This window comes from Brienomyrus brachyistius, chromosome 19 (genome assembly GCF_023856365.1).
Source record: "Brienomyrus brachyistius isolate T26 chromosome 19, BBRACH_0.4, whole genome shotgun sequence".
In the NCBI taxonomy this organism is placed as follows: Eukaryota; Metazoa; Chordata; class Actinopteri; order Osteoglossiformes; family Mormyridae; genus Brienomyrus; species Brienomyrus brachyistius.
The window spans coordinates 3,648,872-3,676,706 of NC_064551.1; the positions used below are offsets into that span (position 1 = coordinate 3,648,872).

Genomic DNA, 27,835 nt, shown 5'->3' on the forward strand with positions numbered 1-27,835 from the left:
TTAATTGTCTTAGAAAGTTTGGCATTTAGCTCAGGGCTGGGGGTTTGAATCCTGTCTGGCAGTCTCGATGCCCAAACATGCAGTCACGCTAACAGATGTGTCTAAATTGCCTGTAGTGTGTGCTTGTGTGCATGCATTTGCCCTGGGATGCACTGGCATACCATCCAGGATGTTCCCCAGTCTTGTGGCCTGTGCTCAGGGGCCGTAAAAGAGTTGGGACAATTCCAAGGGCCCCTGAATGAAACATAATTGTATTGGTCTGGGTTCAGGAAACAATATGATATTCATTTATGAGGTTCTGCATCCTGGGACAGGATCCAGGCAGCATCTGGAGGATTGATAGACATCCCTAAGTGTAGACATCCGTAAAATACTTACTAATTACACAGAGCACGAGTTTTTTTTCTTTTTTTCATACAATAAACCAGCAGCTCAAACGATTAATTCAAATCTGTGAGTATGTTGCCATCTTGTGGGCAACCACGCAATTAAGTGGAAATGCCGACCCTTCTGCCTAGCGAAATTCACCCATGTGACACATTTTAACCAATCCAGACCCCCGATATGCTAAGCGCTGGGAAGCAGCCTTTCCCGCTTCTACTACGTAACGTCATCAACCAACGACGGTTTGGCTTGAGCCTCGCGCTTCGGCGGTATCCAGTGGTTACACAGCTGACAAAAACAGAGCTATAAGTTAGCGAACAACATATCCAGGCATACATGTTGAACGAGAACTATTTTGTTCTGTTATACCGTAGCTATGCTAAAAAGAGATGACACAATCTATTATTGTGCAAGGTAAGACAAATAGTGTATCACTGACGTCTGGTTTGAAGTTACTGCCTAGTAGGATTTAGCTGACCACAAAAATTTACTGCCGTATATTCCTGTCTTATTAAGTCAAGTTTTCGTCCTAGCTTTAATTAATTAAGGAACAAATGCCGATTACAGTACTTTGTGAATACGACTGAACTGTTTAAAAATATACTTTAGTTATTTTGGTATCATATTGCGCAGGTTAAGCAAATTAAACATTTAAAAAACGACTGGCAGAAAACGCTTGCTTGCCTTCTGATTATTAGCCCGGTGTTTTTACTATGATTCTCCCCAGTCGGCCAGTGTGGTAATCAGGTGGGCTGCAGGTTCTGGGATCTGGCATTACGGGAACACGCTCACGTCAATAAAGTAAGTGTAACTACACGTGACAGCTTGGCTGGCAGACTGTCAGCCAGATTACAAGAAGTTTGCAAATGCCTGTCTGTTTGATAAAATATGCATTAATGTACACTATTTTAGTTTGAAAAATGTGTTGAAAAATTCAACATTGCTTTAAGTGTTTGGATTTTGCATTTATATTGCTTTTGTGTTTTTAGAAAGGAATTTATGATGAAGCATTAAGCAATTTCTTTAGAAATGTTGACACCAGGTAACAATGGATTTTCACTTTAAACATTCATCTGAAACATCATGTTAGTAGTTAGAGCTAAAGTTTTTCTGTGTGACTTTTTTTTTGCAGGAGAAGTGACGGGGAGAACAATGACATCACTGGTGGAAAGATCCGATCCCTTAAAGCTAGGGTAGATGACTGTGATTTACAATGCCCTAGGTGTTAGTGTCTTTTCGCCCGTATTCTGTCACCCCTACCCGGCCCTTTAGACCCCACCTTCTCCGCCATGCTGTCAGATAGCCTCTGCTCCTTTCACAGGCAGTCCTCATTGACATGGAGGAAGGTGTCGTCAACGAGATTCTGCAGGGCCCTCTGCGAGACGTATTCGACAGCACGCAGCTGGTGACAGATGTGTCAGGATCTGGCAACAACTGGTGCGGATGAGCATGAGTGCCCGAACTCTTTGTCAGTATAAGTGAATGTGAATTTGCGTGACAGTACAGAATCGAGGCACTGTGGGCTTTGGGGTGTCATTTGAAGTGTCTGAACATCAGTGCTTCTCTGAAAGCATTTTTTTTTTTACTAATCTTAATTAAGTGACTCATCTGACACTCAACCAGCACCGATAATTAAGCTTTTGTAGAGCTGGACAAAGACTCCCTGCCCTCAGGTGTGCCTTTGTAGTGCGTGTAGTCTATTCTTTGTATACTTTTAGTAGAGAGTCCTGTACTTGCAGTGTCATTAAAGGTGGAGTGAGTAGTTCTATTTCATTACAAGCAGGAGGACAGTTCATCTCTTGGTTATGACTCAGGCTGTTGCCTCTGTTCAGGGTGTTGGCATTTGACAGCTCGGGCTTGAGTGACATGTCATATGTACTTAGCTCTTTTAATGACAGATTGCAGAGTTCTTTGTCCTGTTGTCCTGCTGGGTCCCCGAATTCATTGCATGTTCACAGGTGAATACGAATGGGTGCAGCTTCTACCTCATTTTCCTATACAGGGCTGTCGGACACCGGATATATGGGCCCGCGTGCCAAGAACAGGTGGTGGAGAAGGTGCGCCGGGCCGCAGAACATTGCGACAGCCTCCAGTGCTTCTTCCTCATCCACTCCATGGGGGGAGGTGAGGCTCGCTAGGGCTGTGCGCCACTGCGGGGGTGCCTTCCAGAACAGGGCCTCTCTGCCTGCACTGTTATCCTTCCACACAGTAGTATTTGGCAAGGACCATTACATTTCACATCGTGTGTTATATCAAATATTGTGATACAGGCAGCTCTTGCCTTTTGTAAACACAAAAATATCCAAGATATAGAGTTCCTTTTTAGACTAAAGCAAAAAGCCAGCATACAGATTAATTTATGATTTGTAATTTTTTTTTTTATATGTATCCTTTCCTACTTATTTCTAGTATATATTTGGCTTGTGTGTTTTCTGCTTTAAGGAAACTAAAAGATTGATCTGTGGATCAGAATAAATAATGAATTATAAACATGCTGCAGGTTGATGCTTTGAGACCTCAGTGGCGAATGAGCCCACAAAATCCCTCACGCTCCGCCACGGGAAACGTCCAATGCAGTCTCTAAGGCTAGCGTGACTTTTTAGCTGGCTAGCTAGCTCTCTTCCTCCCGGTCTTGACCATTGCTACTGTAGCTTGCAAAAAGAACTTATTTTGCATTACGAAACAGAGGCATTTCCCAAAAGGAACATAGTGGCAATATTATTTTCAGTGGCAAGTTTCCCAAGAGTGTCATAGCTCAGTGATCATCAAACTGTAATATTAATGAACCTAACCCTATTTTGGAAATCTGCGTGCCAGCACTGCTCCCTTTGCATCTCCCTGTAGCATGTGAGCGTAAAAGGCACGCAACCCAGAACTAGGAACATTTTTTATATCCCCAAAAATTGATTCCAACTTTACAGATGCATTGAATTGCCTCAATAATCAATTCATCATAATCACTGTTGGGTTAGCTACTTACAAAATGTGGTAGCTACATTGCTAGTTATTCTCCAAAAATATAGCTGAGCTACATTCTATACATCAGAGAAATTTAGGCTACATAGCAAAAGTAGCAAAACTACATTGGAGCTACTGTAAAATGTAATGATCTCCCAAAAATTTCAAGTATTTATTACAAAAGTATTCTACGCTGCTGTCTATATTGTTGTCTTCAATATTCTTCACTGGTTTTGAAAGCAAAAAAATGTAAATCTACTAATAAAGGGTGACTTGAGAACACCTGCAAAAGAGGCTCGACGTGTTTGCATCACAGTTCTCATAAGAAACACTGCCATTGCGTTCAGTTAGAATCAGTTCTGAAAAAAAAGCGGAAAATCACCAACAACATCGTTGATTTTGACTGCTTGTCTGTATAGTGCGCAGTAAGCGTTTGAATAAGTGCGATTTTTCCGTCGTTTCTAATAATGTACGATAATGACGATATCGAGGTTTGCTCATGCTGCCACTGTAGCTTCCGCAGACATGATGAACGGCAGTTAATTGAAAACTGTGTTTCCAAAAATAGAGCCAGTTTTGAGCAAGTTGTGGGTGTGACATTAGATTCTAATTGGGTGGAGACATGCATTGAAATAGAAGTAGCACAATGTACATGATTTGGTCGATTGAATGTGAATCTGTCCGGGGAGACATAGTGGTGCAGTACTTACCCCCCTACTTTGCTTCATAGACAGCGTCGCTATATAAAAGCTACTTGGTTTTGAAAATAATGATGATGTAAGAACCTCACTGCTGGAAAATATAGTTAAACTAACAGCCTCCCTATTTATAACGCCACTGATCATAATGCGTTTTTAGTAAGTGTTTGTGGAATGGATTATGTTTGCGTGTCGAGAACTTCCTGTATTGCTCTATGCTATTTATTCCTTAATATGTATATTGAAGTATGCTATTTATTAATGCTGATGCTAACCTTAACGCTTAATGCTTTGCTGTAAATACTGATGTTTGAATTTGCAATATACAGTATGTAATTCATAATTACATACAATTTGTAATGTAAATTCCTGTGACACTGACGGGGATAAGCAGTTAGCGGATAGATGGATGCAACGTAAATGGTTATAGATGCAGGAAGAGAACATGAGTATGGATGTTGTGTGATTTTTCTGTCCAGAACTGGCCTACATGCAGACTTCATAACACAAATATTATATTTTTCTAACAATGCTGAAATTCTTGCTCCCTATGTTAAATATATATGTGTATTTTTTTTTTTACCAGTTTCTGTCTGTGCTAAAACATTGTTTTTCTTAGAACGTTGTTGTTTTAAAATATTTCTTTGCCAGGAACTGGGTCTGGCCTGGGATCCTACGTGCTGAGACTCCTGGAGGATGAGTTCCCTGAGGTGTACAGGATTGTGACGTCCGTGTACCCCTCCGCTGAGGACGACGTGATCACGTCCCCGTACAACAGCGTGCTGGCCATGCGAGAGCTGAGCGAGCGCGCGGACTGCGTCCTGCCTGTGGATAACCAGGTGGGCGGCACGTTCCCCAGGGCGCCTCCCTCGCTCTCTGCTCTCGCTTCCCGGGGCTTTTTTCTCCCTCAGCTTCACCTCATCTTTCCCCGCCTCTCTTCTTCTCTCTGCTCCCCCCAGTCCCTGGTCGAGATAGTGAACAAGATTCGGTACATGTCCCACCAGGGAAAGCCTGGCCATGTGATAAAGAAGGACAGCACCATCATTTCAGGCCAGGGTGGGGCCGGTGGAGCCGAGAAGCCCTTCGATGCCATGAACAACATCGTGGCAAACCTGCTGCTTAATCTGACGAGGTAGTTGCAGGTCGCGCTGTGTCACTTTCGCGTCAGCAGGGGAGGCTTGACTTGCACAGCAACAGAAATGGCAGCTAGTGCAGTATTTACATAATTTTACTGCCTCACCAAACAAAATTAGTTGTTAAAAGGTGACGCTGAGATACAGCCATAGCTATTCATACACCCTATGGTAAATTAATTTTATTTATTTCATAAAAAAAAAATCTTTTTCTCAGCCGAATACTGAAACTGAAATAAACTTTGGGTAATTATGTGTTCGAATTAATATATTCAATTCACTTTGCTTTTGAGCTTATGAATTAAAACAGAGCAAGATGGAGAAAAGTAGGTTTTATTTTTTTCTGAACACTGCGACTCATTTTCTAGGCACTTTTCAAATTTTCGAATAAATATAAAAGGCGTTTGCTGTTTAAGTGCGACTTCTTGGGCACACGAGCTGAAAGCTTCGGCCTGACTCCTCGTCACTCCCGCAGCTCCGCCCGTTTCGACGGATCCCTCAACATGGACCTGAACGAGATCGCCATGAACCTGGTGCCCTTCCCGCGACTGCACTATCTGGTCCCCAGTCTCACCCCGCTGTACACGTTAGCGGACGTCAACGTCCCGCCGAGGAGGTCTGTCTGCTACCCCCGCTTCGATTTTTACGCCGCCACTCTCCTCTTGGAGATCTTGTGCTGTTCTGTATTAAAGAGTTTCTTTATATACAGCCGTGAATGAGAATCTTCTTGCCAGAAGGGCGATATTGTGCCAGGTCAAACAAAAGTTCTTACCTGAGGTAACCACAGAAGTAGATGAGTGTCCCACATTTTGATATTTTGCGTGTAAAGTATGCTTTGTATTGGGCAGGTGCGCTAAATGAAAAATGGTGAGATTGTAAACATAGTGAAGTGGTTTATCTTTTCAGGTTCAGAATGTCAGCATGAATTAAATACGCTGTCAGCTGCCAAACCGGAATGATTATCCTAACTAGTGTCTTGCTGTGTTGCTGCTCAGGCTGGATCAGATGTTCACCGATGCCTTCAGCAGAGACCACCAGCTCATCCGGGCAGACCCCAAGCACAGCCTCTACTTGGCTTGCGCCCTTGTTGTCCGGGGCAATGTTCAAGTATCTGACCTTCGAAGGAACATCGAGAGGTGAGCCCACGTGCTCTCTAGGGTTGAGCAGCCCTGCTTAAAGGAGCCTTTCTGCATTCCATGCAGAAACTTTACTGACTCTTACACTCTGTGCCATTGCCAACAACTCTGATATAATGTTGCCATTCACTGCAGACCACTGGTGCAAAATATGAAATCTGTACTTTACGGGGGTGGCGTTCAGCCTGTTCCCGTAAGACGCACCCCCATGGTCATTTGCCAAGAGAAGCTGATGTCCGTATGAAAGGACATATCTGTGTCTCATCGAGCTGTAAATCAGGCATGTGAATCTGCATCCTGAAGCTAATGTGCATCTTGATATAAAAAGTCAGGGACGTTATTTGAAGGTTATTTGCAGATAGTGACCTTGTGTTGTTTCATAACGCATAAAACTCAGACGTCGTACGACGGCATCTTGTTTTGGCTGTTGACCTGCCCCCCCACTGCAGGTTGAAGCCCTCCCTGCCGTTCGTGTCCTGGAACCAGGAAGGTTGGAAAACCAGCCTGTGCTCAGTCCCCCCCGTGGGCCACGCCCACTCCCTGCTGGCTCTGGCCAACAACACCTGCGTGAAGCCCACCTTCTTGGAACTCAAGGACAGGTTCATGAAGCTCTACAGGAAAAAGGTAAAAGCACCTGAGCTGTGTAGCCTCAGGCGAAAATGCCGCCTTGAGCGTGGCTCCGCCCTGAAGCTCACGCTGAGCTTGGTTACATCTGTCCAGGCTCTGGACTAAAGGGTTTCTGCAGGGGTCAAACCAGTGGTCTGAGTCTACATGGATTTGGGGTTTTGTGACGTCCCTCATTGGTCTACTTTTTGTCACTTGTGCCATGTTCTACAGTACATGTTTATATCTGATATTTTGTTTTGTATTTATGGATTTTATTCCAGGGTTATTATTGTTAACAAAACTAAAACTATACGAAAACATTTTTGCATATATTGTTTCCGAAACTAGCGAAATTAAAATACAAATATACATGAAATATATTCCGGCACCATTTTTACTACTATTTAGCTAAAGTAATGCGTAAGAAATTGATACTGTATTAACTCTGGTGCACACTTGAGTTGAGTAATCAGGAGACTCTGCAGGAAAAGAGCAGAACGCCCTCGGTTTGAGAGCCCGCTGTCTGCCCCTCTTCTACCTCCAGGCTCACCTGCACCACTACCTGCATGTTGAGGGCATGGAACAGGGCTGTTTCACAGAGGCCATTTCATCTCTATCTTCACTGATAGAGGAATACAGTCAACTGGACGCCACTAAGGGCACACTGACCCCAGATGCACCCAGACTCACTATCGCCACCTAAAGGTCTGTTGCACCCCTACGGTCAGCTGAGAAATATTTCCATATTTCTATACTTCATAAACGCAAATTAGCGGTTGGAAAATGAATGTACTCACTATAAGCAATGTATACATGTATGTTTTTTGTGCGTGGCTGTGTGGGTTTGACCTTGTAGCGAAATGCATCTTATTTACCAGCCATCTTAGATCAAACTTGTAATTGGATACTTGTGCTTAACTGGTCATTGTGAATAGATTTATACTATAATGTTATTTTGCTTGTTCCTAAACGCATGTCTTTAGGCCCAAGTAAATCATTTATAATAAATGATCAATCGCAATCACTGCAGTGAAATGATTTACTTGAAAAACATAACACCTGATGGATTAGTGGATGATGTGGTTTTGTGTGCAGAGTGTATGATGTAATTTACCCCAAAAAACAATAAGCAAACATCCAGAAAGCAATCGGTGGTAACATGAGAATTGTTGCTCAAGTGAACATAAGTGTAATAAGGCAGTTTCCTCATTTTTATTGAGACAGTGCGTGACAATTACGTGTTTAATACTAATTGAGGGTGTCTTTTACACTGATTAATGTCTTTGCTTGTCTTTCCGTTTATTACAGAAGGAACATCACACAGGTAGTAATTCTAAATGAAATGAGTCATTTCTAGTTACCTTGGGGAACAAATGATGGGGGCTTGTTCTGCTTTCCTTTCCTGCCAGCTGGCTGAGTCGTGTTCAGCCGGGAGCTGGATTGTCGGGTTGCTTTGTGCCGGTGTGCTGTGGAAGCCTGGTGTGATGCAACTGCAGAGTAATCGCTGTTATCCTCTGTAAGTCCACAGTGACTGTTGATTGGGTCAAGTGAGTCGAATGCATGTCCAGGAGGCGTCGTCTGTGGCGACTTAAGCTTGCTCTGCAGGCGTCACTTAATGATGTTATGCATCATAATCCTACTGACGTCTTATGTGTTACATGTCGTGATTACTCATGTAGAAATGACTTGTTCTGTTTATTCACTAGACATTTAAAATATCGAAATGCAACCCTGATGTGTAATTTTATGAAAGCTTGACAATTTCTGGATACCCCTGACTGGAGATTCTACTGTAGCTAGTTTTCCTATAAGCATTTACTAAAATATCTAGCTAGTCTCTCTGTAAGCAACTATTTTTGTTGGCAAATCAAATTTGTTAAGCTGCAAATGTTTGTGTATTATTTAAATAATTCCTGTTTGCCGATAAATTGAAGTATGACGCTCATTCAGTGTTATAAACATGTGGATGTTTTTTATTCATTTCAGTTTACCATGAGTTCAACTGAGTTCATTTCTCTATTTTTTCCCCCCTTTTGAAGTTCTTGTAATTCACAGTGGGGAAATGATTCCCAATTTGTGTTAAAAAAAACACACACACACATCTCCTTATTTTGCAACCAAGAGTTCCTTTTATATTCTAAACAATGCTTTCACTCTTTAACACGCTATCAGTCAGTGAACGCGGCCAGCAGGTGACCCAGCATTTTACCCAGCATCCCGTGGCAGTGGGTTGGGGGGGTGGGGGGTGGTGGTGCCTCCATGCAGGTGAGTTCTAGAGGAGACGGAGCTCCGTGAACATGTCCCCAGGTCGGCTGCACGCCTTCTGGCATACGCAAGACGTGATCCACTGCATCTTCCAGCGGACGCTGGTGGGGGCACTGCCCCCCGCAGGTGCACAGCTGAAGCGCACAGACACGGTGCGCGAGCTGTTGGGGATGCAGCAGCGGCGGTCACTGCACACGCCGCAGTAGGTGGGCCGATAACTTTGGACACTCAAGCAGCCCGAGAGCCGCAGCCTCTCTGCTTTCTTTGCCTGGAACTTGGGCTGGCAGGTCTTTCCTTTGGCAATCTATGGGTCAGACAACATAGAGGCAGCCTTAGAACAGTGATGGTGAGATTCACCTACACTTCCTTCAGCAGGCCACTGGTATTTCAGCTCTGTGTGGCCTGGCACAGTTTTAAAATGGGCATCTAGCTAGGATCTTAAATCCTATTTTTGTTTTGTTAAAAAAAGTACCCTGACTTGTGTTCCTGCATTCTGAGATCGCACGTAGCAGGCAGAAAGACGCAGTGATTTCGACAGTAACTTTAGGCTTTAAGTCGTGTGGATTTTGAATAGCCACCTTCACATTCTTCAGCGTGGCCTTGTCACATGGCCTCAGAAGGCAGAGGCGCCGCTCTTTTCGCATCTCGCACTTGCTGTTGTCGTTGTTGACCCGAATGGAGATGCCGATCCCGCAGGTCCGAGAGCATGGGCTCCAGGGAGTGGACTGGACCAGGCAGTTCTTCTTCCAGGCTAAAGGACGATCCCTGTAAGCTTTCATTATTACAATTAGAGGCACCGTGGGGACGGTATTAGAGGCACCGTGGGGACGGTATTAGAGGCACCTTGGGGACGGTATTAGAGGCACCTTGGGGACGGTATTAGAGGCACCTTGGGGACGGTATCAGCACACACCTTTTGTACCCCACCGAACGCACTACGTGTGAAACTTTTACATTCGATTTTGAAATTTGGGGTCATGTTGAGATTTGTTGGTCAAAAAATAAGCTAAATTTGTTTTTTAAAAGGAATGTTAATTTGTGCTGCTCAAATTCCATGCTGACAAACCGATGCCTGAAAAAGAGAATCACATTAGGCATACTAGGAATGTGCAAACACACACCTGGCATGGTCCCGTAATTCGTGTCCTGTTGGTGTTTAGCAGTGTTGGCAGCTGCGCGGAGGTTGGCGGGGCCGAGCAGGCTGGCAGGCTTCTGGGTGAAGGCCGGCATGCAGCCGATGGCACCCGCGATGCACATGCACTTGTAGAGTGGGTTGGGCTGGAAGGCCTGACCGTTGTCGTAGAGAATCCCATTCAGGTCACAGCCCACAGCCATCATGTCTGGGAAACAGGGATGGTGCCTATGACTGCCGCATAGCAGTAAACCCAAAACCAGTTCTAGTCGTGCTCAGTCCAGTATCAACAGGCTTGGTAAGAACCCGTCAGATTGCATGGAAGCAAAGTAGGGCTGCCATGATTAGTCAACGTAGGCAATGACTTTGACGCTGAAAATGCATCAACATCAATAAATTTATACAGATTGCTAACTTTTTTCGGCATCATAATATACCTCTCATTAATATTTTTAAGACGTACTACTAATCTGCTTCTCAAAATGTTGCCGTAAGTCACTTCCATACAGTGCCGAAAAGCTGGTGTCCGTTATCCAAAGCCCAGCAATGACAACAGACTAACTTGAATGAACAGTAAATTTGGTTTTCAGGAGGGGTTTTAGATTAATCGAACCGTCTGCAAAATAGCCGTTAATGGCAGCCCTAAAGCAAAGGTGAATCACTAATACAATTGGGTTTAGGTCACCCATTCCTGAAATCATTAAATGAGAATCCTGGACACATTTCAGAATCAGTGCTGAACAAGGTGGAACCACCAAAATCTGCAGTGTCGGGATTTGCTGCTTAAAAGCTTAGGACCAGCTTCCACAATGTTTAATGCGGTTTAAGAGGGTGACGTGACCAGTACTCACAAGCGCACACGCCGATCTGGAACCGCGGCCGGTCGGCAGAGAAGTCGCAGTACATGCCTTTGTGCGGGTCGCAAACATGCCGCTCGTCACAGGCCTCGCCCACCTGCCGCGCGCAGGCCTTGCAGCAGCTGCAGCCGTCCAGCACCATGCTGACCCCTGGGGGGCACTGGGGCCTGGGGCCACATTTGCACGGCCACTGGCACAGCGGTTGGCGATCGCTCGGGGCCGGACCCGTGTGCAGTGCCGGTACCAGCGCCTGACTCCGCACCCTGCAGAACATCTGGACACAGTGGCATCAGGATGGCATCTGCAAGCCCCCTGAAACCAGGAAATTTCCTTCCGAGTGCAGAACGAATCGGAATGTAAAGCCTGTTTTACCGTTATAAAACTTATATTTACTGTATATTAAAGTTTACCCAATGTACCCCCTATTCGTTAGCTTAATTTAAAGTAGTGTAGCACAAGGTCTATTTGTAGTAACTGCTGCACAGAATCTAGGGAAAAATGGATCCTGTATGATGGATAACGATAAAAAGCGAATGCTATGTATGCGTTCCGCTCAGCCATTAATAGAGTAATTTATTTAGAAAGAAGCAAGTTAAGGGTGGCCTGCAAGCACAGAAAACGGATTCAGATCCCACCCCCCCCCCCCCCCCTCGATGTAAACAACTGGCTTCTTTGTACCATAAAGCTCAGTGGTATTTCACTGAAATTCAACATGCAGCAGAGTAATCATCTCCGGTTAACAGTCTCAGCGTTCATGCTGCAGATGTTCTTGGTTTCACTCCCAAAAAGTGACCATTTGCAGGTGAGTAACGAAAAAAAAAAATTAAAAAAGGTTTGTTTACTCCTGTTCAGATCTCTGCACTGTCACTGTTGTCGTTGCCTGTCCAACTGTGTCGACACTCTGCTGCTTCTCGGGGTCGGCAAAGGTCGTGTAAAAAAAAAAAAAAACCGTTTGAGGCCTTTCTGTCAGGTTTACAGAATGAGGTCCCCGCAGACCATAAGAACGCTTCGATTTGAATGCAAACCCCACCGAACCACCTCTCTTTAGTCAGCATCCATCCAAACCCTGAGCCCCACCCCCAAATTGCAGCCTGTTTTAGTCACCATTTACACCACACACTCAGCTTTCTATCCATCTCTACTGGAGAAAAAAAAAACATCTCATGCCCTTTAAATAATACTTTTGTTTCCAGCCCACTGAAATATCCTAGTAGCATATCCTAGCAAATGTAATATTCTGTCTTTCTAGAGTGACATCGTTTGTTTACTTCACCCTCTGGAGTGTTTGGTAGTACTTGCTGTTTTTGTGCCGTTCTGGATATTTGCCAAGTTCTACATCATCAGCTTCTCTTGTACTTAATTTCTTTGCCGCAAGCATGTCCCCTTGTCACACCGTCCCCTGTCTGATCCCATTGTTAAAAGACAAGGGTGTCGTGTCATAAAAGTGCCCCCCCCCCGTCCCACCACCACCTTGTCGTAACGCGTCTGGAGGAGCATCCCACACAGCTGCCGCCTGTGAGTTATGCCAGAGAAGGTATATCTGCCATTTCCTACCTGTTGCGCCAGTACGAGCAGGAGGGCGTTTCGGAGAAGCGGGGACATCTTATTAGCACTCGCATCGGACAGCGTTTGAACGAGCGGTGGAAGTGAAGTGTGGAGGGAGCGGGAGATCGAGGGAGCGTGTTGTGTGTGTTCGAGAGAGAGCGAGTGGGAGGGGGAGAGAGAAGGAGAGAGGGCTGACCTAGCGGAGGGGCACAAAGCCCCCCTCTGTCTCCCAGGCAGAGACACCTTCGCCTGGTGCACAGGTCCAAACGTGAAATATTTCCCTCTTCCCTCAAAGAGCCACAGCTGTGGTCTGTGTATGTTGCTACACTGTAGCCTTATCCGTTAAAACACAGGGTCACGTGGAGCGAGCTGGCAAATCTTTACAACCTCCGTGAAATAATTCTGCCTTTTTCTAGGCTTTGGGGCTGTGCTGTTTACTGATGCTGAAATTTTAATTTGATGTCTCTCTCTCTCTCTGAAAATACCATTTTTATTATGACATTTTCTTTTTTTTTTTGAAAATCTTTTCCTCACGTCTTTTTCTCCCAGTCACAGTTTTCGAGTTCATGAAAGGAGGAAAATGTCTGAATAATTCATTCATTTCCTCACACTCAATAGCACATTAGGATCCTTTTAGGGACACCAGCCCCACTTTGGACTGTTAGAGGAAACTAAGGAATCTGCAGGATAGAGGAACAGTCGAGCTATTTTCATTCTAAATGTTTTGCTCCAGAAAAGCACAATCTTCAGTTGCATGTAATTTATCGCTCATTATATTGGAGGGCAGCATGGTGCTTCAGTGAATTGTATTGACCTTTGTCATCTACGGGCCTGAAGGTTTGACTCACACTACTGCTGTGTGTGCAGTTTGCATGTTCTCCCCATCCTCTTGTTGGTAGATTCCCTCTATACTCTGGTTTCCTACCACAGTCCAAAGATGTCCTCTTTGGGTGGTGTGTGACTGACTGCTCTTAGACATAGTGGCATCTTCAAAATGTTTTGGGCTGTGCAATGGGAATATCTCCCGTTTTCATGTTGTTGTGTGATGTTGAGGTGGGAGGGGGGTTAACTGGAAAGGTGACCGAGAGACTGTGTGCGGGGTAAACGTGGTGTTACTGTGGGATCTGCCAATCACCAGGTCGCCACGGCCATGTCAGTCAGCAAGAGATGTTTTTGTTCGGAAGTCACTGACTGTATTTGGTTAGATCTGTTTATTCATCAGCACATGCGCTAAAATTGCAACTTGATTAAAGCATGAACATAATCAGAATGATTCATGTGAAAAGCACTGCAGAGCTTCACATAACAGTGCTAGTGCTCTTTTAGCACATAGGGAGTTCAGGCTGCAGTAAGTCGAAAACAAAACAAGGGAATGAACAAACAATTAGAATTCGTGCAGATTGCTGAAATGTGAAAGACCGGTGCCTCAAGACCGGCGATATATGTGTTAGGTTTCTATGATAGTGCTCCCTAAGCGTGCGGTTGGTGACACCCCTGAGAGACGCAAAAGGACATTGAAGGTCACGTCAGAATTAAATAGAGAATCACGTTAAGACAAAGTACAATAGAATACTACATGGAACCGGGTGAGACCCGGTTTTGCTTATGGGCATGTATAGGTGAATGATCCTTCCTGTAGCTAAAATTCATTGGGCACATTAAGAGCATCTACATTCAGAGCAAGTTTGTTAAAGGAGGTGGTCATAAAGGACTAGAAACCTGTGTAAAAATGGAGAGATGTTTATACTTTTTACAATGGTGGTAAAAGGTATAAAATCCATCTTCTGCTTCGTCATAAGCACCTGAAACTGACAGTGGTATGTCACGTTTTTTTTTTTTTTTTTTGGCCAGATGACATGGCCACACTTAGAAGTCACAGTTTGTTTGTTTAAGGAACCGTGCCGACTGGGAGTCATGTCTCGTGTGTGTGGTTAGGCCCCTGGGGGCTTATTGGAAAACCTTCAGGGACATTCCTCTGCCCCAGCCCAGCTCACACACAGAAGAAGTACCACACCCACCAAAGCATGGCTCGCGAGTCTCGAGCCATTAACTACAGCTTTGCTTCTGTGCAGAACTTATAAAGCAGCACTGCCTCTCTGAAAGGAGCCATGTCTACTATTCAGCGTTCTTTCTTTGCGGAAATTATGGTGGAGTGTGATTATTGAGTGAATTTTCGTGAAGTATTTTAGTCTCCTGTAGGGCTGTGGGCTCGAATCTCATTACTGTGTGTACTGAGGCTCTTTCAGCCATCCAAAAAATACGCAGGTGTGTCCTTCGGTGGCCTGGCATCCCGGCCAGTGTGTTCACCTTCCTTGTGCCCTGTGCTGCCTAGATAGGCCTCTTCAGGAGAAGCAGTTAGAATAAGGATGGATAGGTTGTATAAATTCGCTTCTCTGAGTTCATCCGTCCCTCGAGCAATCTGAAATAATCTCTCGTGGAATGCGTACAGTAAGTTATGTTGGATGTGCAATATACTGTTTGCTGTTTATTAATATGTGCAATATGTGAATAATTTATGTTACTGGGTAGTAGTCATCAGTTCTATGTAGTGATAATCTGTTCGAAGATTCAACCTTGTATATGGCATCTTTGCAGATTCTTTAACATATTTTCTACAATTTTCTTGTTTTAATTTATTTCTTTATTTACGTTGGTTTTGTATTAATTTATGCACCTCGTCATAATAGTGTAATAGTGAATAATTTCGTTGTGTTGCACAATGACAATAAAGTGCGTGAATTAAAAAAGCCTTCTAATACCCATGGGAGAAAACCAGAATAGCTTTCTTTCTTTCGTATGCATATTTAATCGCATCTTGCTGGTGTTTCACTCCTTCTGTTGTGCCGGCGAACCTCTTGATTTAGGGGTAAAACTCACAGATAGATGTTTTTGCGTAGAGTGTGGAGGAGCCTCTGCCGATTTGTCTTGTTACGTGACAGAGGGCAGCTCCGCCACTATTGCGTGCTGCTTCCCGCCATCTTCACACCCGTTGGTTTTGTATTTCATTCTCAGCTTTGTCTCCATGGTTACTGCCGTCTGTCATTTTGGGTTTTCTGTCTGCTTCGCTGTGCAGACCCAGCAGGCCTGGCCTCTCCGCGGTTCCCCCCCCCCATGCCGGGGTTCACATATTTACACCCTCGTTATCAGCTCTTTAGAGGCCTGCCTTCTGTGCCACACTGAAACAGTGTCCCAGGAGCCAGGCAGGCTGCAGGTGTGGCCTGATCTTCTGGAAGCAGTTGGACTGCGACCTATTTGGGGAACACCTTACCATCGGTTTGCCCTGCCCTTTCACTGCCTCCTACAGTACTGGGGGTGTACCCAGAAATGTATGCTCCTGTTTGGAATAACACACTCCTTTGTGGGAAGCTGGAGAATATTTTGAGACCTTGAGCGGAGGCACTAGGATCAATGGACACAGCTCAGCTTTAATAAGCTGTATGATATGTGCTGAAAGCTGTTATTGATAAGATATAATGCAGTATTTGTTTTTAGCACCTACTGTATGCCTCTACAGTTTCTATGGTTTATTTATTTGTGTTCATACAGTTGCATTAAATATTGGTCCATCTTCCTACCACTTGTCCTGGACAAGGTCATGGGTGGGTATGGAATATCCCTGCTGTATAATTCAGTATCGATGTAGAAATTGTGTTTTATTCAGATTTATACATTATGCAATTTCACATTAAAGTGAGCACACGTTGGATTGCGTCAAGTTTGGCAGCTAAACAGAAGCAGACAAATGGTTGAACATCCTTTTCCCATTGAAGTAGGAGTCATCAGTCCTGGTGCCCAGAACTGGCTTGAAAATCCTATTGAAAGTCCTGAAAAACCGGGTCAGGAAATGAATAGCTGCCTTGACAAATATAGCATATGACGTATTTCCAATAAGTGCATACCATCCATTTACGCTGCCTCCCATCGGTCGGAGAACGAGTGCAGCGTAACAGGTACTTGCAAGAGGCTCCACATCTTCAGCAAGATTGTGTTTGACGACCTTCGTCGGTTGCTGCTGCTGAGGGTTCAGCCCAGTGTGCTCGATTCTGCCTCCTGGAGGATGATGTTGGTGTGGCTAAATGGATTGTGGGAATCCATGTCATGAGTGAGACAGACCCATCACTCTCTGACTACCACACGCATAGTCAGAGAGTGATGAGCAGTTTCAGGCCAGTTAAAGTGCAAATAATTTACGGATTACAGATCACTGTCACCCACTGGGTTTTTGTATTCTATAGCTTCTTTTCTACAGAAGGAATGTATAGATTTTTTGTTGCGTGTGTGTAAGCTATGTGTTTTGTCCAGATAGTGGTCATACTTTGATGGCATATTTGTCTATGCAAGTTTAGTTAATCTAACAATTTCACCTCTGATCATCTTTGGGAACCATTGGGAACCCCAAACAGAGCCATAAGCATCCCCGAAACTTAACTTTGCCAGGGTTAGGGTTAGGAGGTGGGAGGCCCTCAGGAGATGGTGTCCTAGATGGCTGCTTATGTCACCCAATGGATTGACTAACTATCTGCATGTCACTGCGTGAAAAAACAATTCTCAGAACAGATAGAAATCCAACCTGCGATGCATCCTTAAGAGCGACACTCTTACAAGAACACAAACCAAACAGTTCATATTTAACAGCCTCCGGAGTGCTCTCCTCTTCTTCTTGGTGATTCTTTCAGCCTTTTTGTTGAAGGTTCTCTCTCTCTCAGACCATCACACACAAATAGGCAAATCAGCACGGCGCTTTTACTCCTCTAGAGCAGAAAGTCCTTCCCCTGTGATGACTCCACCTAGGAGAGCCAGGTCACTCCCAGCAAAAGAGAGTCATATGGCTGTGTGCGGTGCACACTGCCGGTGTGCGGAGGAAGGCATCCCTTGCTCCCTTTCTGCGATCAAACCACAGGTGATGACTCTCGAACTTAACTGGCTTCATAGGCACATCGCTCGAACCTGAGCAGCCGGACGAGCTGCCTTCTCTGGATTCCAGTTCAGCCGCTTGGGTGCCTCTCTTTTAGGTTCATTTAGAGCACTGATTCAATCATGACTTTATAATTCCCTCGGTGAGATTCAAACTACTCCTTCACTTGCAGCCACTGCTTTGGTTCCAGAGGAGAAGAAGTAGGGAAAAAAGCACCAGCCATGAATTTTGATGATATTCTCGACAAGATTGGCAGCTTTGGAAACTTCCAGAAGACCTTGCACGTATGGATGTGCCTCCCGCAGATCTTCCTGGCATGCCACACGCTCATGTCTGTTTTCACTGGGGCTGTGCCCCCCCACATATGTCGCTCCAGATGGCCGCTGGCAGGTAACCAAGCCCTCCCCCTGAACATCAGCCAAGCCGCTGGACCAGGGGGGGTTCCTGACCTCTCCTGCACAGCCCTTGATACCCAAGAGCTGGCCAACCTTAGCAGTGTCATAGTCCTGAGCAAGAACCACACGACAGAGGGCTGTGCAGGCGGCTGGGAGTACAGCAAGGAGGTCTTCTCCAGCACAGTGGTGACTGAGGTGAGTGGGCAGGATGTGCACGAAAGCCGGCGTGTCTGTCGATAGCAGATGATCATAGTTATTCACTCGGAAAACTAGGGTTGTGAGGACCTCCCTGCCACCATAGTTATTGGGTGCGAGAAAATGTGTATAATAATATCCAAAACAGGTTTCAGCTGGAAGAAGCTCAAGATTCCTGTAGTATAGGCTTTGCTTTCTTTGTCCTCTTCAAGCTCTTGTAATAAAAGGTAGAACTTCACCTCTCTGGAAAGGTAGCCCAAGCTATTGTGAGAGATAGAAAGGCATCAGCTAGATATACTCCACTTTACCAGACTTCTTGATCAGTGACAGTCTCTCCAACTCTGGAATTCCCTGTGGTGAATGACCTCAGGTATCTGTGGGGATACTCAGGCTGAGGGTGGTGCAGCAGTGTGGAGCACACAGCCGTCTTAAAGAAGGTGGCCGGGGTGATTGGAAGGACCCGGAGATTCTGTGGTCCTCTTGGGAGACTTCAGTATTCACCAGAGTGATGGTGATGCCTGTAGGGCTGAGATTAGGAAGGAAAGCCTAGCGGATCAAAAGTGTATATAGCTATATTAAAACACACAAATGTCCATAAGTGTACATGATAACAAAGCGCCTCAAGTCAAAGATCAATGATCAGGTTTATCGGCGATAGTAGTGAGTTGGTATGTGGGAAGGAGGCCAGACGAGCAGGTAGGACTTGTGGGGAATGTCTGGGCAGTCTGTGTTGCAGAAGATGAATTCAATGTACGATACAAAACCAGAAAAAAACTTCCCCTGCTTCTCCAGCCGTAGTGGGGAGCCGCTGACCAACTCCGGAGATATTGTCAAGCACTGGAAGGAATGCTTTGAGGAACTCATCAGGAGGCAAAGCAGGAGCCTGTTGTTGTGACTGAAGTTACTACGGTGGTGGAGGAAAGGCTGCGGGGGTCGATGACATCTGTCCTGAGGTGGAGATCATTATTTTTAAAAATGAGGATCAGAAGGTGTGTTCCAGCTATAGAGGGATCACACTTCTCAGTGTTCCTGGGAAAACCTAGCTGGGGTGCTGGACAGGAAAATCCCCTAGGATTCGGGAGGAAAATGTGGATTCCGGACTGAGCAAGGATTCCCTTCTATGCCACACCGAAACCCTGGGGCCAGGCTGGCTGGAGGTGTGGATTCCAAGGTGCTGCCACAGCCTGCATGTGCTTTGTGGACCTGGAGAAGGCATGTGACTGGAAGTCTGGGCACATGCAGTGGGAATGCAGTGGGGGCTTGTAGCAATATAGAGAGTCTAGGCTGTTATTAGGGGCTCTTCAGACCCCCGACAAATTCAGTAAGAGTTGTGGCCACATCCTTAGCAGAAAGTTTAATCCACTTGGAAAGGATGTTGGCATCTTCTCCACTTCCGCTCAGGATTTTCATGTACAGGATATCAAAGTACAGACATAGCTGGAGAGGTGTCCAGTTCAGGGGGGCTAGAAGGGTCAGCCCTGCTCTTTGCAGATGATGATGTGCTTTATCGCCGTCTGTGTCGCTGTCCTCACCTGCAATCATGCTGGAGGGATTATAGCTCTCAGTTGGCTAGAGAACATTTAGGGGTCCCACAGAATGAGCCTGTCTATGGCCATGGAAAAGGACAGCTGAGCTGAGTTTGGTGTCACCGCAACCCTTATTAGGAGAAGCGGTGGAAAGATGATGATGATGATGATGATGATGATGATGCAATAGGAGAAACTCATTTCTGGGTGCTATTTGCCTTGTAGTGAGATAGAACATGTGGCTAATAGTACGATCTGGTTTCCTTTTCTTAGAAAAACATGTTCATTTTGTCCTTGTGCCACATGTCCTTCTTCTGTTCACAGTGGGATCTTGTGTGCGATAAAGCCAAACTGAACACTATTGCATCATCAGTCTACATGTTCGGACTTCTGGTTGGAGCTCTTCTGTCTGGAGTTTTGGCAGATAAGTAAGGGTGAACACTAACGATGCAGCTCTAGCTTCTTCCAAGGCCCCTGGTTGTTGCAGACAGACAGGGCACATACACCACCAAGGCATTACCTGCTTGCAAAGCTACTGTACTGTCATTGCAAAGTTGCCTTTAAAAAAAATTGTCAGTTACGGTGCTTAAATTCCATTGTTGCTGGTGGAGGGAATACAATGAGGATATAAAAATATTAACTGGGAATGAAATTTAGGTGTGCATGCGTGAGTGAATGGTGTGTGAGTGTGCCCTGCGATGGGCTGGCCCCCCTTCCTGGGTTGTTCCCTGCCTCGTGCCCATTGCTTCCGAGATAGGCTCCAGACCCCCCGCGACCCAGTAGGATAAGCGGTTTGGAAAATGGATGGATAGAATGAAATTTATTTGAATCTCACCAAAAAGGGCATGTATATTAAATTCATTTACTAAGCTATCCCGGAAAGCAAATTTTTACAATGGCAGTAAGACAATACCTAATGCAGTCTTCCAGTACACATGCAGTATTATGAGGCTGCTAGCATAATTTTTCCATAAATAACATGAAAGTGCATACATGGTGAAAATGTTAGTTTCAGGCTGACAGTAGAAACCTTTCAAGGGGCAATGAAGCAGCCAGATATTACAAAGGCATTTTTCCAGGATCACATGCACCACACCTGCAAACCCAGTATAAAATCGGTCTTATCTGATCTTTCTGTGCGACAGAATGTCACAGCTGTTTTCAGGGTGTTGTGGCCGACTCAGTTTGAAACACGCTTTCAACCACATTCTGCCTCCAAGTCAAATATATTGCAAACATTCTGTCCTTTGAAAAGATGGGAATCATTCTGCAAACCTGTAACTTTGTCTTGTTCCAGATACGGCCGAAGGATCATCATTCTTGTTGCCTTAGCTGTTCAGGCCACCTTTGGAGTCGGTGCCGCTTTTGCCCCGAATGTCTGTACCTACATGTTCTTGCGCTTTGTGGTCGGAATGACTGTTGCTGCAGTGATCATGAACATCTTCGTTTTAGGTCAGTTCACATTCAACACCATGTCATTCTATTCTTCCCCCATATATATATTATGTTTCAGGCAAATATTCAGGTCAGTGTCCAAAGGGACTCAAACACAAATGTCTGGTGTAATCCGTTTTTGTTATAAAACCAAAGAAATTTGCAATATGTTTACTGAAATAAGCAAGCGTCACAAGACTATCATGTGGGATTAATCTCAGTCATGAGTAGTTGAGGCTAAAGGTTGCTAATTGCTTGGCCTTGAATCTTGACCATCCGTTTTTCGACATGGACTCCAGGTACGGAATGGACGGGGCAGAAGCATCGGATGCTCGCCGGCCTGCTCACCGACTACTTCTTTGGGTTGGGGTACATCATGCTGGCTGGAGTTGCGTATCTGATCCGTGACTGGAGGACACTGCAGCTGGCCATATCTCTGCCTGAATTCCTGTTCTTCTTCTACATTTGGTGAGACCTACAACACCTCAGTCATTTTTTTCTCTGTGTTTCCATACGCAGGATGTACATCTGGATGACCTTCTGGTTTACTAGCTTGATGTGTGCCCTGGGATCATGTAAAGCTTGACCATTGACACCCGCTGCTCGTGTGCCCACAGGGTACTGCCTGACTCTGCCCGCTGGCTAATAACCAAAGGGAAGAAGGAGGAAGCCGTGGATCTAATCCAAAAAGCAGCAATAAGGAACAGAAACCCGCTGCCCCCCAATTTTGAGCTGTTTCAGGTCCAGTGTTTATTTGTCACCTAGACAAACAGCAACACTTTACTTGAAAGGGCTCAAATAATATAGTATTGTGCTATTACAAACTAAGTCTTAGTTATATACTGACATCATGTTAAATCATCATTAATTAACCGTGACGTATGTTTTATCTCAAGCTGTTACTATATTTGTTACTATATCTGTTAATTCTGTAAACCTTTGTGATTTAAGGAACGAGTAATGAACAACACAAGTGAAATACTGATCTCACGTTTGTTCATCGTTAATGAATCGTGACGCATCTTTTATCTCAAGTAGCGACTGTACGTGTTCATGATTTGTTTATTATTTGTACTTCAGTAGTAACTGAGTTATTACTAAGTATTTGCGCCCCATCAAGTAAAGTGTTACCAGACCAACATACAAGTGGGATCAGATGTATGTATCTATGTACTGTGATCTTGCTAGCATTTTGCGCAACATTTTCCTCATTAGCCTTCAGTAATGACTATCCACGAGGCTAATGAGATACACGTTTTCCATCTGCTTTACAGCAACCCAATGAGCTCAACGGAGAGGCAAAGAGGAAAAAGGGCAGCCTGATTGACCTTGTCCGCACCTCGAGGATGAGGAAGCGGTCGCTGATACTGTTCTACCTCTGGTAATTTCACAACCATTTCCTCAAAGGCTAATTGTAGCTGAAATTGCTCATGGAAGCGAACATCCTACCTTTGCCCAGTCATAGGCCGAAGCTGTTTCATTCTGATCGCAACAAAGACACAGCTTGCCGTAAATGTAGTTGACGTAATGTGCTGACAGGTGACGTGTCGGATAAGCATTTAGCTCGGTACACACCAAGCCGGATGGGCAAGGCAGCGATAGGGCCGGGTAATTCGCTATGGTATGAAATGAGGCTTGTGGTGATTGTCTGCATCCAGCAGCATTTGAGAAACACGCATTTTTTTCTCGTGATGTTCTGTGATTATAGGATCATTTATACACGCACTGTGTCACCTTAGAGTGGGGGGGGCTGAACTTGCCACGGTCATGTTTCATTTATGAAACTTTGCTGACTTGGAGCAAAGGCAAGGACACACATGTGAAGACACACACACACCTACATGTTTGCAAATGCAAAAAGCTTCCATTATTCCTAACGCAGAGAATTTTGTTCTTTACGCTTGTTTTTGCTTGTGAAAAACAAAAATGCTTTTTGTAAATCTGAGAATTCTTAAGCTTTAGAATTTGACGTGTCTCATCAAACGGCTCCATTTGCCCTTTAACGGGACAGTACTTTCACACATTTTTACCATTTCCTGTTTTTTTGCACCCCATGTTTGTCGGTCAAGCTCTTCCTGTCTACAAAGAAAGGTGGGAAAACAAAGCCTGTGACCTACAAAAACAAACCCGCTTTCTTCATTTTTCCCCTCTCTGTTGTCCTCAGGTTTGTTAATTCGCTGGTTTATTATGGCTTGTCTCTGAACATCACCGCCTTTGGCATGAACATCTACCTCACCCAGTTTATCTTCGGACTGGTGGAAATACCTGCCCGCACCATCATCCTCTTCACCATCAACCGATCCAGGAAGATCTGTCTGATCTGCTTTTTCGTCACCGGAGGGCTTGCATGCCTTTCAACCATTTTTGTTCCAGACAGTAAGTGTCATTTCATAAACTAATGCATGACCCTTGAAATGACCATATGATGCAATCCCATATGAGGCTACTGTCATTAACATAATTTACTAACATAATTTATGAGAGAACTTAGGCCATAATTCTATTTTATTTCAACTCTTATCTGTCCGTCATACGCTCATTCACAGTAATACAATCTGAGCTCACAGGTACATGCTACGCAGTCTACACTAATAAATACATACTGCCCCGAGAGCAGGCATGGTCTTGGTCCAGCTCACTGTAACGTTTGGCCTCTCAGGCCTCATAGTTCTGGTGATTGTGCTCCTGTAGGATCCTCCAGGATTCCTCCATGACTCATAATGCTGGACTCAAGGCCAAGCCTAAATGAGTTCAGTAGAGGCACACAATGACATCACTGCATGTATTGCATTGCAATTATGTATGTGGCAGCCACAGGCATTGGGCACGTTATGCACACTTTATAAACTGGTTCTATTCTGGTTTTCTTTTGTATACAAGCAAACATACCCAAGGTCCCTAGCACAGTTATAATGGCAGGGATGGGTGTAATAAAAGGACTGGGGCCACAAGGAGTGTTTCCAACACAGTCCTGATCCAAGACTTACATGAATGTTTATGGACAGTTGTTCCGAACATTGTACTTCAGTCATACGAGGACAGCTCCTGAAATGCCCGTCTGATCTGGGGCTGCCGCCTTCGCTGTTGTCTTCGCAGAGATGCCCGTTCTGAGGATTCTCTTGGCCATGATCGGAAAATTCGGGATCACGGGTTCCGTCTCTGTGATATACATCTATTCCGCAGAGGTGTTTCCCACGGTCATCAGGTGAGGGTCCCCGCACGTTCTCCTTCGGCTGACACACTGACTGCGTGAGAGAAAGCGCACAGCCTGTCGTCAGGGACACTAAGCACTCAGCAGTGGTTTGGGCATTTACGTATCGCCATGGCAGGTCTTGCATTGGGTGAGACAGGGGATTCCTCACTCTTACCTAGAAAGATATTTGCATCTTCTGCATTATTCTGTGGGTTTATTCTGTGATTTGTATACTACAGGCCACACATGAGAGATATTTGTCTCTTGACCCTTAACCTCTGAAAATCCGGTTATTTTCAGGCACTTCAGATACTTTACTGATTTTAAATTAGCTGAATACTTGAATTCAGCTACTGTATATCAGTTCTGTTTTAGTTTCTCCTAGATTAAAAGAAATATATATCAAAGGTTATTTCGTGGATATTTAACGTGGATATTTTAAGCGAGGAGTTTCCTTTGACATGTAGTAGGTGCCGCTGAAACCTCCATTCCTGCTGCAGGCAAAACGGAATGGGCGTGTCGTCCATGTGTGCCCGCACCGGAGGCATCATCTCTCCCATCATGCACCTGCTGGCGAGCCACAGGAAGGAGGTACCCATGGCAGTGTTTGGCGTCTGCCCCCTCTTGGGGGCTGCCCTTGCTCTAATGCTGCCCGAAACTGCCGGCAAGCCCCTGCCCGACACCATCAAGGATGTGGAGCAGACCCAGTGCAGGTAGTCTTTGCAGAGGGGACATTTTTCACTCACGGCAGGACGGGGGTGCAGTTGAACAAACAGATAAAAGATGCCAGGGAAAGATTTACTAATAAAGAAGAATAATAAAGAATGAATTAGTGTAAATACTGGCATGGCCTAAACTGCCATATTTTAGTCTATCTTTATGCTGATAATTCAGAATAGATTTGGTTATTTGCTTCCTTGGGTATTTTTACTGTAGTGTGCGCTAGAAAACATCTTTTGCTCATTGTCCCCTAAGAAGCCTATGGCTTATGTGACAGCATGGTCTTGAGAACAACGTATTTTGCATCATTTTCACTCCTCTCAGTGGAGGCAGCACATAGCACAGAGCTGTACATGATGGACAGATGGATGGATGGTTGGAATGATGGACGGACGGATGGATGGGTGATGAATAATGGATAGATGGATATGCAGTCAGTCAGACAGACAGAAAAATATTTTATTAATCCGCACAGGAAAATTAAGGTATAACATTAGTCAAACAGTGCTGGAAACGTAAATAGCCCGTCTCCATGGAAACACTGTAATGCAGAATGTCTACCTCCTGACAGAGAGGATGCAGAACAGGTCCTCTACAAGCAAGCCCCGCGGTCCCTGGAGGTCATGATCTGAGCCCCCGCCCCCCGTGGTCAGGACCACACAAAGACAAAGATAATTCTACTGAACGGGCTCCCCAACCCTTTTTTTTGGGGGGGGGGGGGGGGGTTGGAGGGTGCTGATGATAACATTTGCCGAGCAGGTTCCGGCAGTAGTTCCGTTTTTCCAAGGCACCCCCCCCCCAGTATCTGGGCCCCTGAAAGTCTTCCCCTTTCTGTGTGCAGTGAACCGTAAATCACAAAGTGCTCATTAAATGACCAAAGGGAGTTATGTTATTACAATAATGTTACAAAATGTTAAAATAGACACAAATCTGTTGATGCCAGGTGCCATGTGAACTGTTTCATGTAATGCAATACAATTTTTCTGTTGTCCATACTTTTTTACTTTTTGGTTAAAAAAAAACAAACCTTATTTAAAATAATCATAATCACTCCTGATTATATACAGTCCAGGAAATCATGTAAAAAACATGCAGGAGAATTTCATACAGGAGAAATCAACATCATGTTATTTCATTGAAGTAAAGAGCTTTAGCCTATCCGTTAACATAATGACATGGTCATTTTTAATACATTGTAACATTAGCAAAGTGCAGAATCCACATGCCTCTTGTACTGGTACCTAAGTAACAGTACTGATGATTTCTCCGGCCAATACTGTGTGCCAGCAGATTACTCAAGATACTCCTGTATCTCATAATATGCACGACTCCTTTTCTCACGGGCCACAGTCTTGCCGATTAAATAATAAGTGTTAACAAAATCACAGAGACTGCATATTCAAACCACCACTTAAAAATATGACTGAGAACTGCAGAGTGACACCTTCTCCAGCAGTTTCAGCCTATGGCCTGCTCTGCATTCTGCTGTGTTTGCAATCCCACTCAGCCTCTGTCACAGTCTTTTAAAATATATTTTATCCTACAAAACCCTGAAAAATCTGAAAATACACCAATCCAGAACAGCTGCAGTCAAACACAAAACTAAATAAACATCCAGAATGTTGTATTTGACATACTTGTGTTCTTTGGACTTCCGGAAGGTTATATTTATTATTATGTTTTTTGGCTACTGTAATAAAAGTTTAGGATGTATTTCAATTTTCATGTTTTTAACCTTCTTGATGACTTCAATGTGGCCTTTTGCTCTGGAATGAAAGTGTATGTTAGGGACCAGCATGACAGTGCAGTGTGAAGACATTGACTTATGGACAATTAAAACAGCGAGAAGGTGCATACAGTGAAGGTATATACAGTGAAGGTGCATACAGTGAGGTGGAGATATTGCTTCCATTTTGTTTATTTTGCTATTGGATAAATGGATTATTTCTAATCAATTTGAACTCTTAGTTTCAACAATATATATATATATATAAAACATATTCTCTTAAATCTATTAACAATACTTTATTACATACGGTAATTTCATATCTAGCACCATTGATATGTAATACATTTAAATAACCCAAATTAGTTTATGATTAGTTTTTAGTTTAAGTTTAAGTGTTTAAGATTAGTTGTTTAAGTAAGGATTGTTTCACCTACTACCGCGACCCTCTACTGGACAAGAGTATATGGAAGATGAATGTCTTCACTCTCTGGTGGTTTAGTGCACTGCAGATGCAATCCGGGCTGTGCGCTGCATTTCGCCTTTTGCATTCCAACATAAACTCTTTAATCTGGATACGTGGCTGTTGCTGAAAACAGAAGACTATGCTTACTTTATAACCTACTATTGCCACCATATGGACAAAAGTGGTATTTTAATTTTTCCTTTTCTGATACATCAACGTGACATACAGCTTCTCTATTTTTACGGTCTGGATTTTTTCCCCCTGTGTTATAATATTGAGTGCAGGTCATTGTTTTTATTGTTGAAAAAGTATGAATCACATCAAAATTAAATACTGTTTTATCATATGTTTGACTGGACATTAATGTGTAGGGTTTTTTTTTCTTTTTTTCAATTATGCACACAGTTACAGTAGGGTGCCCTCCTTTGTTCGTGCCTTTTTACACTCTTAAGTGATCGTCGATTCCAGGTTATCCGGCTTGGAAACGGGCGTCGGGTTGCGCACTAGTGCGGTGAGTATCTGGACCTGGCTACGGGGCCGTCGGGATCGCA

The 27,835-nt window shown here is 44.4% G+C and overlaps 3 protein-coding genes across 9 annotated transcripts; 2 read left to right on the top strand and 1 right to left on the bottom strand.

Annotated features, from left to right (window-relative positions):
- The first annotated feature begins 586 nt into the window (after positions 1–586).
- On the top strand, positions 587–17,901 carry tube1 (tubulin, epsilon 1). Of its 5 annotated transcripts, XM_048984992.1 has the most exons (14): positions 588–798; positions 1,112–1,185; positions 1,374–1,426; positions 1,517–1,577; positions 1,706–1,821; positions 2,387–2,508; positions 4,692–4,879; positions 5,000–5,172; positions 5,649–5,789; positions 6,169–6,309; positions 6,759–6,933; positions 7,460–7,620; positions 8,224–8,239; positions 17,802–17,901. In XM_048984992.1, the coding sequence occupies exons 1-12, from the start codon at positions 774–776 to the stop codon at positions 7,616–7,618; spliced, it is 1,428 nt and encodes a 475-aa protein (XP_048840949.1). In that variant the 5' UTR covers positions 588–773; the 3' UTR covers positions 7,619–7,620; positions 8,224–8,239; positions 17,802–17,901. The 5 variants fall into 5 exon arrangements, with proteins under 5 accessions (XP_048840950.1, XP_048840949.1, XP_048840948.1 ...); XM_048984991.1 differs by lacking the exon at positions 17,802–17,901 and having other exon boundaries at positions 8,224–8,860; XM_048984993.1 differs by lacking the exon at positions 17,802–17,901 and having other exon boundaries at positions 587–798; positions 5,045–5,172; positions 7,460–8,860.
- ccn6 (cellular communication network factor 6) lies at positions 8,949–12,983 on the bottom strand. The gene is made up of 5 exons (XM_048984995.1): positions 12,724–12,983; positions 11,164–11,443; positions 10,302–10,520; positions 9,759–9,952; positions 8,949–9,484 (listed from the first exon to the last, which is right to left on the bottom strand). The coding sequence occupies exons 1-5, from the start codon at positions 12,769–12,771 to the stop codon at positions 9,188–9,190; spliced, it is 1,038 nt and encodes a 345-aa protein (XP_048840952.1). The 5' UTR covers positions 12,772–12,983; the 3' UTR covers positions 8,949–9,187.
- On the top strand, positions 17,851–27,642 carry si:dkey-119m7.4 (uncharacterized protein LOC560629 homolog). Of its 3 annotated transcripts, none has more exons than XM_048984987.1 (10): positions 17,851–18,219; positions 20,070–20,173; positions 21,043–21,197; positions 21,479–21,647; positions 21,797–21,920; positions 22,454–22,560; positions 23,344–23,555; positions 24,276–24,384; positions 24,873–25,085; positions 25,664–27,642. In XM_048984987.1, exons 1-10 carry the CDS (start codon positions 17,851–17,853, stop codon positions 25,722–25,724), a joined length of 1,623 nt encoding a protein of 540 aa, XP_048840944.1. In that variant the 3' UTR covers positions 25,725–27,642. The 3 variants fall into 3 exon arrangements, with proteins under 3 accessions (XP_048840944.1, XP_048840945.1, XP_048840946.1); XM_048984989.1 differs by lacking the exon at positions 17,851–18,219 and adding an exon at positions 18,226–19,390; XM_048984988.1 differs by having other exon boundaries at positions 18,080–18,219; positions 19,012–21,197.
- The last annotated feature ends 193 nt before the right edge of the window (positions 27,643–27,835 follow it).